Source organism: Equus quagga, unplaced genomic scaffold (assembly GCF_021613505.1).
Source record: "Equus quagga isolate Etosha38 unplaced genomic scaffold, UCLA_HA_Equagga_1.0 73442_RagTag, whole genome shotgun sequence".
Lineage (NCBI taxonomy): Eukaryota > Metazoa > Chordata > Mammalia > Perissodactyla > Equidae > Equus > Equus quagga.
Window position 1 is genome coordinate 13,608,816 of NW_025802777.1, and position 13,671 is coordinate 13,622,486.

General features: G+C 36.7%; 1 protein-coding gene across 1 annotated transcript in view; it reads left to right on the forward strand.

The window, feature by feature from the left end:
* The window catches only part of LOC124234294 (E3 ubiquitin-protein ligase listerin), a 53,849-nt gene that overhangs the window by 37,514 nt on the left and 2,664 nt on the right, over window positions 1-13,671 (forward strand). Inside the window, exons 20-28 of the mRNA XM_046651584.1 lie at window positions 849-984; window positions 1,200-1,344; window positions 2,273-2,486; window positions 2,963-3,200; window positions 3,555-3,629; window positions 5,576-5,762; window positions 10,343-10,514; window positions 11,382-11,602; window positions 13,151-13,345. Coding sequence (XP_046507540.1) covers window positions 849-984; window positions 1,200-1,344; window positions 2,273-2,486; window positions 2,963-3,200; window positions 3,555-3,629; window positions 5,576-5,762; window positions 10,343-10,514; window positions 11,382-11,602; window positions 13,151-13,345 — 1,583 coding nt within the window. The remainder of the gene's footprint in view (window positions 1-848; window positions 985-1,199; window positions 1,345-2,272; window positions 2,487-2,962; window positions 3,201-3,554; window positions 3,630-5,575; window positions 5,763-10,342; window positions 10,515-11,381; window positions 11,603-13,150; window positions 13,346-13,671) is intronic.

Below are 13,671 nucleotides of genomic sequence, written 5' to 3' on the forward strand. Positions count from 1 at the left end.
TTGTTTTTGAGGCTGCCAGTACTGCTGGATGAGTCCCTTTAGGGACTAAATTTTGTTCAGCTTTCTCTCCCCAGCATCTAGCAGTGTAACTTGTATTCATTCATTTATTCTTTCTTCCTTTAATCAGTCAAAATAAATGTCTCTGCACAGGCATTGTGCTAGGGGACGTATGGACTGGTAAGACAGACAGACAAGGTTCCTGCTTTCATGGAGCTTACTTTCTAATTGAGGAGATAATAATAAATAAGTAAACGAATATTAGTGCTATAACAGCAACAAACAAATGATATTTGAGAGTAGAGAAATGCAGAGGGGCATACTTTATATACTTGGGCATTTCATAGAGTGGCATCAATATTTAAGCTGAGAGTTGAAGGATAAGAAGGATCCAGGGATTCTAAAGTGTGAGAACCCCATAAGAGCTTTCCAGACATAGTAGATGCTTATTGAGTGAATGTGCAAATTATGGAACACTGTGTTCTCTTTTTCATCCGTATTTAACTTTGTACTGTAGCTATGGGTTTTTTGTTTTTATTTGGGAGGTGAGTAGCTGAGTAAGTCCTATACTTTAGAAACCAAAATGAAAAACAGCATAGGTTGGTTTAAAGGACAGTATCATTCACTCCCTCCACCCTTCTCTTTTTTGTGCTAGGTGCTGGGTATGGAGACAGGGTCTGCCCTGTGGAGCTTATAAGCTCCTTGGTTGACTCTTTCATATAAACCCTTTTTAAAGTTCTAAACCTGAGCATTTCTCAAGGCAGTTTCTGACCTATCTCAAAGTAGACTTTTTTGTAGTAGCAATACAATTAAAACAAAATTTTTAATTTTCATTTTGAATTTTACTTTAGGAGGTTTTGGACATCTTGCCATTTTCAATTCTTGTCTGCAAACCAGAAGCATAGATGATGAAGAACTATTACATGGTATATTAAAAATTCTAATATCCTGGAAGAAAGATCATGAAGATATTTTTCTTTTCAGTTGGTAGGTGATACTTTATAGTATGTTTTCCCCCCATATACAATGTGGAGCTAGACTGTGTATCTTAGAGTCACAGTTTTGTAGAGTAAAAGGATGTCAGACATTTAAGTCAGTCTTTTATAAGTATATAAGATTTAAAATAGAATATTTTCAAATTGAATGTCTGTGTAATTATTTAATGCTTTTCTTGTTTTGTTTTGTGTTTGTCTTTATCGTAGTAATCTATCAGAAGTAAGTCCAGAGATACTGGGTGTAAATATAGAAATAATCCGGTTCCTCTCCCTGTTTCTGAAATACTGCTCGTCTCCTTTAGCAGAGAGTGAGTGGGACTTCATCATGTGCTCCATGTTGGCTTGGCTGGAGGTAAATGGACTTGATGTGTCATCACCTCTTGACATCACCTCTTGAGTCTTTGTGTGTATCTCTATGCCAGAACTGTTTACTCATCTTATCCTTGCAGTAATGATTGTGATTATAATTAGCTCCTTTGCAAACATTTAAACACTTTGTAGATGTACTTCACCAGCTACTATTTGACAGAACAGTAAAATGATAGAGATTTAATGTCTACCAGTATCATTTAGTGATGAAATCTCCTAACTGCTATTAAAACGTTCTCTCCATTAGCTCATTCTATTATAATATAATATTTGTAGCACAGCCCTTTCAGGTTTTATCTTTTTGTGAAAGTTTTTTGATCTTTTTGATTTGAATTAAATTATTCTTAAAATGTATTATGTCAGTATTGCCAGAATAATGTGTTAGAGATCAAGCAAATGCAGAGGAAATTAGTGTTCTTTTTATGACCCAAAGCAACCAGATGTGTAAGAGTTGTGGGCTTTGACACAGCAAGTCACTCAGGGTTGAACTGGTCTGAATCTCCACTTTGCTTGCTGTTAGCTGTGTGGCTTAGGGTTTCAAACTTGACTAATTGAGCTTCAGTTTCCTTATTTTAAAAGAACTTAATAATGCCCAATTAGTAGGGCTCTTGAGAGGATTATAGATGTCTTCAATGTATGTCACCTGATAAATCGCAATTGATACTGTTTTCTTTCATAGTTTTAGAAATAAAACAGAGTATTTCAGAATAAATGGGTTGATTCTGATTCCTAGTATTTAATTTTGAAAAAGAGTTATTTGCATACTAAAACATGTAAATGTCTCCTGAGACTATACACTTCAACTGCTTTTTGTTTTAAGTTTAGAGGAATGAAAGGGACTTCTCTTTATTGCCTTACTTGGTGGTGTTCTGGTAGAAATGTGCTTACCTGTTTCATTTTCGTCCCTTCAGACAACAAGCGAGAATCAAGCGCTGTATTCGGTTCCACTTGTACAACTGTTCGCCTGTGTCAGCTGTGATCTGGCCTGCGAGCTCAGTGCTTTTTTTGATTCCACAACTCTGGATACCACTGGCAACCTTCCTGTAAATCTAATCAATGAATGGAAAGAATTTTTTTCCCAAGGCATCCACAGTTTGCTTTTACCTCTTTTGGTAAATGTTACAGGCAAGTGAAAAAGGGAGTAATATTGAGATTCATTAAAAATGACTTGTTGAAAAATTCAAAACAAAAACTTTGGATTTTTAAGTCAAACAATACAAAATAGTAAAAGAAAAGAGCCAGAGAGAAAGCTTGGCATCTCAGAAGCATCATATATGCTTCCACTTTACAGACAAGAATTGAAAAAATGGTAAGGTATTCAAAGATCATTGCAAATTAAAGTAATAACAATTCATGTAACATGAATTGATTATTTATAACTCAAAATCTCTCTTTTTTTAAGGATGAGATAATAGAAGTCGTTAAACAATTGAGATTATCTGAAATATATATTCAGTTCATATTTCTAGTTAGAACTGCTCTAACGTTTGTCATGTTTTTATTTTATTTTCTTCAATAATATTTGATTGTCTGTGAATCACCCAAGCTGTATTACTCATTTTCTTTTGGGCTGTGCATGTTTCTTCCCTTTTTGTCATCAGGAGAAAGCAAAGATACATCTGAAACATCCTTTCACAATGCAATGCTGAAGCCCATGTGTGAAACATTAACTTATATCCCAAAGGATCAGCTGTTGAGTCACAAACTCCCTGCAAGATTGGTTGCTGGTCAGAAAACAAACTTGCCAGAATATCTGCAGACTTTGTTAAATACGTTGGTGCCATTACTCCTTTTCAGAGCTCGGCCTGTGCAAATTGCTGTTTATCATATGCTATACAAGTAAGAATTCTTCCAACTGAATCAATGTGATGGTGGTCTAAAAAAATAGAATATATGTGTAGTTTTAACTCTTCGTTGTTAAAAAAAAAAGTCAAAGTAAAAAACCAAAAATCAAAAAAAGTAAACTTGACCATGGATTTCAATAACAGGGTTGCCAAATTTTTAACCTTTGGGGTCACTGTTCTGCATACAAAGTTTACATTTAGGTGGTCCTGGCCATATGCAGTTATGTCAGCAACAATCCATTAAAAAATGTGCTCATTACAGAATAAGGATTGGTCTTTCTGCTCTTACCCATGATTCAATAATGAACATTTAATATAAAATAATTTAAAGTAATATTCTAATTTCCAGGTTGATGCCTGAATTACCACAGTATGATCAGGATAATCTAAAGTCATACGGAGATGAAGAAGAAGAACCAGCCCTGTAAGTTTTTAAAATTTGTTTTATTAAATTCTCATAATCCATCTCACTTATAATGACTTTAGAAGACAAGGCAACATAAAAACTCTAAATTCAGAGTTTATATTCATTCAACAGATCTTTTAAAATTATCTGTGAGATAAAAATGAAATCTAGAGTTTGTCCAAAAAGATTATTCTCTCTTAATTGTTCCTAAATCATATTTTCCATTTGCTACTATTTAGTAAAACTTTCTTTGTCCACATGGTAGCTGTAGAAAAAGTAGATCAAATCAAATATCTATTGAGTACCCACTTTGTGCAAAGTATTAGTTAAATGCAGAGGGGAGAATAGAGTGTTTAGTAAACGTTCTTTTTCTTAAGGAGCTTGCAATCTGATACAGACAATATTACCCTGTAATAGAAGACAGTGGATGACAAGTGCTAAGAAAAAGGGTAGATAGCATGTTATGGGGGCACACTGCTGTGCACTAGGCAGGGAGGACTTTCTCTTGAGGAAAAGACATTCATGCTGGACCTTTAGGGTTAGGTAGCATTTCACCAGGCAGGGAAGACAGTAAAAGTTAAGGGAACACCATGTGCAAAGGCATGGGGGCAGGAATGTTCAGGATGTGCTTGGGGAAGTTGAGTAGTCACCTCTTAACATATTTTTTTATTGTCTATATGTTCTTCCACTGGAATGTAAGCTCTGTGAAGAAAGGAATTTTTGTCTCTTGTTCTCAACTATACTCACAGCACCCAGGGTGGTTCCTGGCCTAAGGCAGACACATGAGTAGTGCTCATTTGTTGAATAAGAGAATAAATGAACAAATATGTGTGAAGTAGGTGGGAAGTGTACAGTGGAAGATAAAGCTGGGAGGGTACTTAAGATAATGAAGGCCTTACAAATGACTTCCTTTTAGGGTTTAGGGCATCATTTGGTAAAAGATGGGATACCGCCAGCTGATTGTGGCAATAGTATGAAGCATAAATTGTACAAAGAAGCAAGCAGAGGTAGAGACCGTTCTAAAAGTTATAATGGTGCATGGAGGGCAGAGTGGAAAGTGGAGAGAGATCTGACCTAGTATTTGTAAGATCTAGTGACTGTTGGTATGGGATAGAGGGGGGTTGGTAGGTGAGATGGTGGTGTTGAAGGTAAAAACCTAAGGGCAGAAGCTGGAAGAACACTATGTTTATGGGCCCAGAGAGGGACGTGACAAGGGAGGAAAGATCACAGAGGTGAAGGGAGAGCACCAAGGAGTGTCCTAGAGAACAGAATTTGACAGATTTATGCAAGTATTTCACTTTTTGAGAATCTCTTAAGTTCACCTTAAAGTGTTGATGAGTGCAATAGTTTAGTAAACAGGAAATTTAACTTACGCTGTCATGAATTAATGCAAATGTTAAATTTGCTTTCCTGAAAAGACAGTCTTATGATCTCTTTACCCGTCACCAGATGATAAAGGACCTGGTAGGACTTGGTACCCCTCATCATTCCCGACTGGCTGAGGGGCTCTAGACCAATTGTTTAGCTTCTCTGAGTGTGTGATATTTTTCCATAGATATTTTCTTTCCTTTAAGTGCTAACTTCTAGAGTCTATATTCTTAAAGCGTATTATGTATATTTAGTATATATAAATATAAAACCTATATCCAAAATCTTTTTGTTATATATTATATACTTTTTAATATTTATATTTTATATATTCATAAATATAAAAATATATACCTATACAATACATATTTTATGTATATTATATATATTTATATAACATTTTATGTCTTAGAGATTCTATAATTGCCATTATTTGAAATTAGGAGTTAGAATCGAATCTATAAAGGGGGACTTTTAAAATGGTTTTTGGAAAATAGAGAAAGATTTTTCTTAAATGCTTGAAGTTTATACATGCTATCAATTTGTTAAGGGATGAGTTATGAAGAAAATTGTGGTGTTTAATCGTTGATTCTCAGGTCACCACCGGCAGCACTGATGTCTCTTCTTAGCACGCAAGAGGACTTACTAGAAAATGTTTTGGGGTGTATTCCCGTTGGACAGATAGTTACTATTAAGCCACTGAGTGAAGACTTCTGTTATGTTCTGGGATACCTCCTCACTTGGAAATTAATACTTACTTTCTTCAAAGCCGCTTCATCTCAGGTAAATAAATATGTGACAGCTTTTGACAGTTCTGTCATATATGTGTTTTTCTATTAGTATCCTAAACCCCTTCTTTTCCCCTCCTTTTGAGAAAAAAGAGAAAAGCCTCACATTTTAATCTAATCTTATCTGGCTAACTTCAAACGTTTTGCTAAATTTAGTTCTGTCCTTTCTTCCTCACTCTCACAGCTATTTACACGCACACACATTTTTGCACAAGTATTAATCTTTGGAATGTGCCTGGATTAATTTTTTTCTGATTGTAGCCACCAAGTCCTTTTATCGCAAGAATCAAGATTTGTAGTACACGATTTGTACTACCGTAATATAATTTCAAAAAAAATGGATTTTGCTATTTTTTTTCTTTGGTCAACTTCTGACTGTTATGGGAGATTTCAGTTAATACATCATTGAAAATTTACCTTATTTGAAAATCAGTATTTAGAGAAAGATCTGTGAAAGATTACCTGTGTAATTCACACTATTATCTCTAAATGTTGAAAATATCCTATAATAATAATTTTGTCTCAATTATTCTAGCAGCCACTAGATGTCTCTGTTGTCTCATGTTTAGGAAGAAAGATGTTAGTGTCCAGGAAGGAAGCTAGAAAAATCTACTCCAGTTTTTTTTTCTTCTTTTAGGCAGGTCCCCACTTAAAAAATTTCAATCAAACTTTGAATCATTTTAATAAAGTCTGTGGCTTCTTAGAGTTAGTTTCTCACTTGGTATTTAAAGTGTGACTAAATATCATGGCATTCATTTCCAGGTGTGATTTTTCCAGAATTCTTAAACTCTAATTTATCTCATTGCTAATAACCCATACCTTGGTACAAATATATCAGTGTATGCATTTTTGCATTTTTACATAAAGGGGAAAATCAAATCACAGAGGCAACATTGATTTAGCTGTTTCAAGAGTGTTGAGCTTTTATGTTCGTTTCCTTTTTTTTTTCTTTCCTGAGGAAGATTAGCCCTGAGCTAACATCTGCTGCCAATCCTCCTCTTTTTTGCTGAGGAAGACTGGCCCTGAGCTAACATCCATGCCCATCTTCCTCTACTTTCTATGTGGGACGCCTTCCACAGCATGGCTTGACAAGTGGTGCATAGGTCTGCACCTGGGATCTGAACTGGCGAACCCCGGGCCGCCGAAGCAGAAGGTGCGAACTTGACTGCTGTGCCACCAGGCCAGCCCCAATGTTCGTTTCTTAAAATATTGTTGATATCTGAAAAATTGCAGGAAATTGAGGCATCCATTATGTATGAGAATTTTGTTCTTGTCATCTTATATTCAGAAATTAGGAAAATGGCCATGCATCATCTTTATTAAACTAGAGTGAGGGAGGGGCTTGCAAAGAATTATACAGCAGTGTTTATTGAGGCTGTCAATTGAACTGAGCTATGGACTTGTAAATCAGAATAACCCACTAAATAACACTAATTAGATGAATCCTGAAACAGAATTTCTTAAAAAAACTTTAATCAGTCTTAAATCTAGATTATTTTAACTTTCTTTTGAAAAAAACTCCTGGTGAATCAGATGGAACTGTGTGTGTTTGTGTTGTAGCTTTTTGTTCGTGCCATCGAGTCGATTCCGACTCCTAGTGACCCTGTGTACAGCAGAGTGGAGTCCTGCCTAGTTGTTTTGTGCCATCCTCTCACCTTCCAGCACTGTATCAGACAATGCTCCGCTGCTATTCAGAGTTTTCATGGCCAGTACTTTTGGAAGTGGGTGGCCAGGTCCTTATTCTTAGTTTGTCTTAGTCTGGAAGCTCTGCTAAAACCTGTCCCTCCTGGGTGACCCTGCTGGTGTTTGAAATCCTAGTGGCAGAGCTTTCAGCAACACGCAGCTGCCACAGTCTGACAACCAACAGACAGATGGTGTGGTTCCCCGACTGGGAAGTGAATGTGGGCTGCCGCAATGAAAGTGTCAAGTCTTCACCCTTAGACAACCAGGTTATAGCTTTACTGAGCTATATTTCACTACTATCAAATTTACTTATTTGAAGTGTACAGTTTGGTGTTTCTAGTATATTCACAGAGTTGTGCAGTTGTTGCCGCTCTCTAATTTTAGAACATTTTCAACACCTGAAAAAGAAACCATTACCCATTTGTAATCACTTCCCATTTCCTCTTAAACCCTCCAGGCCCCTTGCAACCACTACTCTTTGTTCTATCTCTGTAGGTTTGCCTTTTGTGGACGTTTTACATATGTAGTCTTTTTGTCTGGCATATCTCACTCAGTGTAATGGTTTCAAGACTCATTCCTGTTGTAGCATGTATCAGTAGTGCATTCCTTTTTATGGCTGAATAATATTCCATTGTATGAATATGCCACATTTTGTTTGTCGATTCATCTATTGATGGACTTTTAAGTTGTTTTCACTTTTTGGCTATTGTGAATAAAGCTGCTGTGAACATTTGTTTATAAATTTTTGTGTGGACATATGTTTTCATCTTTCTTATATTGTATACGTAGGAGTGGGAGTGCTGGTAATAATATACATGTGTTTTTAAAAGCCCATTGATATGTATGATTAATTTTTTTTTAAATTCTTGCCTTCCAACTTTTTATTTTGAAAAAAATTCAAATTTACTGAGAGGTTGGAAGAATAATTCAATGAAAAGTCATACCCTTTTCCTGGAGTCACAAACTTTTAACATGTTGCTACATTTGCACGTGCTTTCTCTGTAATTTCTTTTTTCTGCTGATCTGTTTGAAAATAAATTGCAGACGTCATGATGCTTTACCAAAAGTATTTAAACATATGTCTCCTGAGAACAAGGATGTGTTTCTGCATAAGTATAATATAATTGTTACCCTGAAATTTAATTTTGATGCAATAATGTGGTCTAATCTGTATTCAGATTTCCCCAGTTGTCCCAGTAGAGTCCTTTATAGTTTTATTTTCTTCTCTATTGAGGATTCACTAAAGGATCATGTTTGCATTTGTTTGTCAGTTTCTTTAGCCACTAATTCCCCTACCTCTCCTTTCTTTCTTGTCATTCACCAGGTCAGTTATTTTGTAGACTGTCTTACAATTTGGATTTGTCTGATTGTTTCCTCATGATTGGATTCTGGTTAATTTTTAGCAAGAGTACTTACTGCACAGTGTATTACTGCACATGTGTCCTCAGTGTATTACCTCAGGAGGCACAGAATATCAGTGTGTCCTTTTATTATGTTCAGTTTGGTTACTCGGTAAAGGTAGTGTTCTCCAGATTTCTCCATTCTAAAGGTACTTTGATCAACATATTTTAAGGATCGGTTCCAATTCCTATGGCTTGATCCTTGTAGTTGAGCATTCATTGTGTTGAGAAAATGGTGTCTTTCTACTCTGAGGAGATGCATGATATAGTGGAAGAAATCATTTTAAACCGGGACAAATATCAAAGAGCTGCAAAGTAAATGTGAACAAATGAAAACTTGGTTGTTGAAGGGCAAGGAGTTGTAAAGCACAGGTCTCACACAGATGCCTATAGTGCCCCCAGTGGTGCCAAATTTTCTTGTTTTTTTTTAAAAAAGCCAGAGGGGCCCAGCCCCGTGGCCAAGTGGTTAAGTTCGTGTGCTCTGCTTTGGCGGCCCAGAGTTTTGCCAGTTCGAATCCTGGGTGTGGACATGGCACCGCTCATCGAGCCATGCTGAGGGGGCATCCCACGTGCCACAACTAGAAGGACCCACAACTAAAAATACACAACTATGTACTGGGGGACTTTGGGAGAAAAAGGAAAAATAAAATCCTTGGAAAAGAAAAAACCCAGAAACGCATGTTTTTATGTGAAATTTCCTGATTTACAAAACAACTGTGAGAAGACCCCCAAGACATTTTAGACTGCCAGTTTGTGCCCTCTGTCCTAGAGGGATGCTGGAGTGATCGCTATAGGGTGGGGTCGGCCATGAAAATGAGATTAGTTTTAAGCTGGATTTTGAAAGATTAAGGACTATGGTGTGGAAGGAATGTGTGGAAGCCTTGGGAGGAGAGTGAGGGGGCCTGTCCCATGGCCAAGTGGTTAGGTTCACACGCTCTGCTTCAGCTGCCCAGGGTGCAGACCTACACAACACTCATCGAGCCATGCTGTGGTGGCGTCCCACACAGAAGAACCAGGATGATCTACAACTAGGATATACACCTATGTACTGGGGCTTTGGGTAGGAAAAAAAAAAAAAGAGGAAGATTAGCAACAGATGTTAGCTCAGGGCCAATCTTCCTCACTCAAAAAAAAAAAAAGAAAAAGTGAGTGAATCATCTGGAAGATTCCAAGAATAATTTTCTTGGTTCAGAGACTCCAAGTAGAGGTGAACTTATTAAGAGGGAGACAGTTTGGAAAGATGTTAGAAGCATATGCCTAATATGAGGGGATAGTGAAACATCTGCTGGTTTATGAGGAAATGGAACGGTGCCATCAAGTGGCACATGTGGAAAGTAAGAATGTGGCATATATTTTGTAGGACTTTTCCATGTAATTCTGAATGTTCAAGTTAATGCATTTTTTATTGTGTTCTTATACAAGCTGTTATACTCTGGTTTGTTCTTATCTTGGTTTAATTGAGTTTACTAACAAATGCTTTGCTGTCCACTAGCTTCGGGCTCTGTATTCGATGTACCTTCGGAAAACAAAGAGTTTGAATAAATTGCTCTATCACCTGTTCAGGCTTATGCCAGAAAACCCGACCTACGCAGAGACAGCTATTGAGCTTTCCAATAAGGACCCTAAGACATTCTTTACTGAAGAGCTTCAGTTGAGTATTAGAGGTCAGTAAGATCTGTGTTTGTGTTCTGTTGCAGCCTAGGTTCAGACTAGGGTGTGGAGACTAACCCCAAATGTGGGTCCTGGCTATGAGAATGTTAAGTGCATGATTTTCCATATTTCTCTAAATAGGACGCATAATTAGATCTTGCAGATACGGTTGTTGAGAATTTAGTAAATTTTTGAAGCCCAGCTTGTTGAGACTGTTATATTTTACACTGTAAACAAATATTTGCTATGTGATAATGTTTTATAGACCTGTAAATAGGTAGTCTTTGTTTGGGGAAACAAAGAAGAGTACAATTTATTTCCTTTGCTCTGGGAGCTCACATTTTAGCAGAGGGGCTAGACATACATGCATCTAGCTGTACTCTGGTATTATAAGTGATTTCCTAGGAATCAGAATTTTTTAAATGCCTCAGAGATCTGAGGATGGGACTGCGTCTTGTGAGTGTTGAGGGGGTATTCTAGAACTTTTGCATAATGCTTCAGTGACCTCTGGGGAAAGTAAAGGAGGCCAAACTCCTTTTCATTATTTTTAAGATTAAAAATCTTTGATTTTTCCTCCTTTTAAAAATATGTGTTCCATTTTATTTGCAATCTTTAACATGAAATATAGAATGCTATTTCTAGGCAGAATTTTCGGTGTCAGTTGGGATCTTCATTCTTTGTATTTCATTCTGCCATTCTGAATGGTTCATTTTGAATGTGTGGGAGAAAGCTAATACTCTGGTTTCATTGATGTGTCTTTTTTTATGAACTCTAGCACTAATGTTGAGGAATTGAAAATGATTTTCTAAGGAAAATACTAATATTAGTCAGTATTCTGTGTAAGAAATACGTTACTAACTAAGAATTTCCTTTTTCCTCAGAAACAGCAACTCTTCCATACCATATTCCCCACTTGGCTTGTTCAGTCTATCATATGACATTAAAGGACTTGCCTGCCATGGTTAGGCTGTGGTGGAATAGTAGTGAGAAGCGTGTTTTCAATATTGTAGATAGATTTACAAGCAAGTATGTCAGCAATGTTCTTTCTTTCCAAGAAATATCTTCTGTGCAAACAAGTACACAACTATTTAATGGCATGACGGTTAGTATCGTCTTGAATTTTTTTCTAGAAAAGTTGTTTGAATATTGGTTATGTCTGTCATTTATAGTGAGTATCATCACAATTGTAGCCCTTGGTTTAGAATTTACAGAAATTGCCTACATTATTTTCCAATTTTGTGCATCAAATCTTAATAATAATGTATAGATTGAAACAATGGTATAATTTCGTTTACTCCCCATCAAATAGTTTTTGAACATTCATTAGTTCATTCAAAATATATATTGGAATGCCTCAGTCATCGGTGTGCCAGTCATCTGGGAAATGAACAGTTTAGTAGAGCAGATTCCTGTCCTGTAATAATGTACAATCTAATAAAGAGAAAAGAGCGATACAATATTTTTTGTGTTGGAAACTGGAAAATGGCACATTAAGAGGGAGAGTGCTCTGTGATTAGAATGGGAAAGGGTCATCTGCTGAGGGGCTCAGTACACTTGGGAGGAAGATGACTTTGAGGTGGGCAGGATTTTGTTATGGGGAAAATGAGGGGAAAGGCATTTAATAGAAAACAGTATGGCAAAAGCAAAAAGCATGGAGATGAGAATGTAATTTCTATGATTACCCAAGAAATGTTGAATAACCCAGTATTCATGTAGGGTAGGACTCCTGAAGGTGAATAGTCAGAGAACAAACAGCTTCTATGATGAATTAGGCCTGGATTGGGAAAGGCCTCAAATAGTCTGAAATATTTGGTCCTATTGAGCCACTCAAAGTTGTCCTTTTAGGCGGTGACACAGTTGGAGTTATAATCTGTGACACCGCCCTGACTACAGTAGACAGCATGGGCTGTTGGCATGGAGCTGGGGTTCAGATGAATAGCTAGGGGAGACTCTTGGTGTACACATTATGAGCAATGAGCAGGGCCTCAGTGAAGCAGTATCAGTGGGAATGTAAAAGGGGAGAATGTGATGAATTTTGTGGTGATTTATCCAAACTTGGAACTAGTTAATATCTGGGATGAGGTAAAAGGAGAAATTTAAGGTGATGCTATGGTTTTCAACTTGGAAATAGGAGAGTCAGAAGAATAAATTTGTAAAGGATTATAATTTGTGTTTTATGATGAGTTTGCAATGCTAGTAAAAAAACCACAGCCAGGTGTAAATATTTTGGCTGTCGATGGTTGGCTCTGAGGTTCAAGAGAATTCTGTGGTAGGGAAAGACTTGGGAGACATTGACTGCAGTGATATTTGATACCCTGGGTGTGAAAGACAAGGAGTGATTAATAACCCATTCTCTCATTTGTCTATTCAAAAACTATTATGTGATGAGCCTAATATAAGAACTCATACTTTTTTTATGAGCAGTGTATTTCTTTTAAAACAAATTTTGAGTGTCATAAAATCACTATAAAAGGTATCAGATCTCTAAACTTATTTCTTAAATATCTCATGTCAAATAAGTGAATGAGTTTATCTGCATTTTCTTTGAATGAAGACTTTGGCTGCTAATAATCAACCTCTCAAGATGTTTTTTATCAAAGAAAGGAAAGAAATTTGGCAAAAAAAAAAAATTACCTTTCATGTATTGCAGGTTAAAGCTCGAGCCACAACTCGAGAAGTCATGGCGACTTACACCATTGAGGACATAGTCATTGAACTTATAATACAGCTGCCCTCAAATTACCCACTGGGGTCAATAACAGTGGAAAGTGGGAAAAGAGTGGGAGTGGCTGTTCAGCAGTGGCGGAATTGGATGCTGCAGTTAAGCACTTATCTTACCCATCAAGTACGTTTCTGCGCACACATTTGGTTTTCCAAACTAGAGAGAGAGACTGCTGATCGACTATTTGAAAAGGCAGTAAAACAGAAACTATATCCCTTCTGCTGAAGGTAGAAATAGATGTTATATTCCTTGGAGAAACACAGATATATGCCTACATGACTTCAACCTGCCAAGCTGTTTTGATTTTTAAGGCTCTGCAGTTTTTTTCTGGTGTTTGAGAGGAACTGACTACTTCACTGACATTGTAGATGATATAGAACAATGCGTGGTATTAAGGAAATAATTTGAAAGGGAATCTTTTTGTGAGATACTGGACAGATGAATACCTT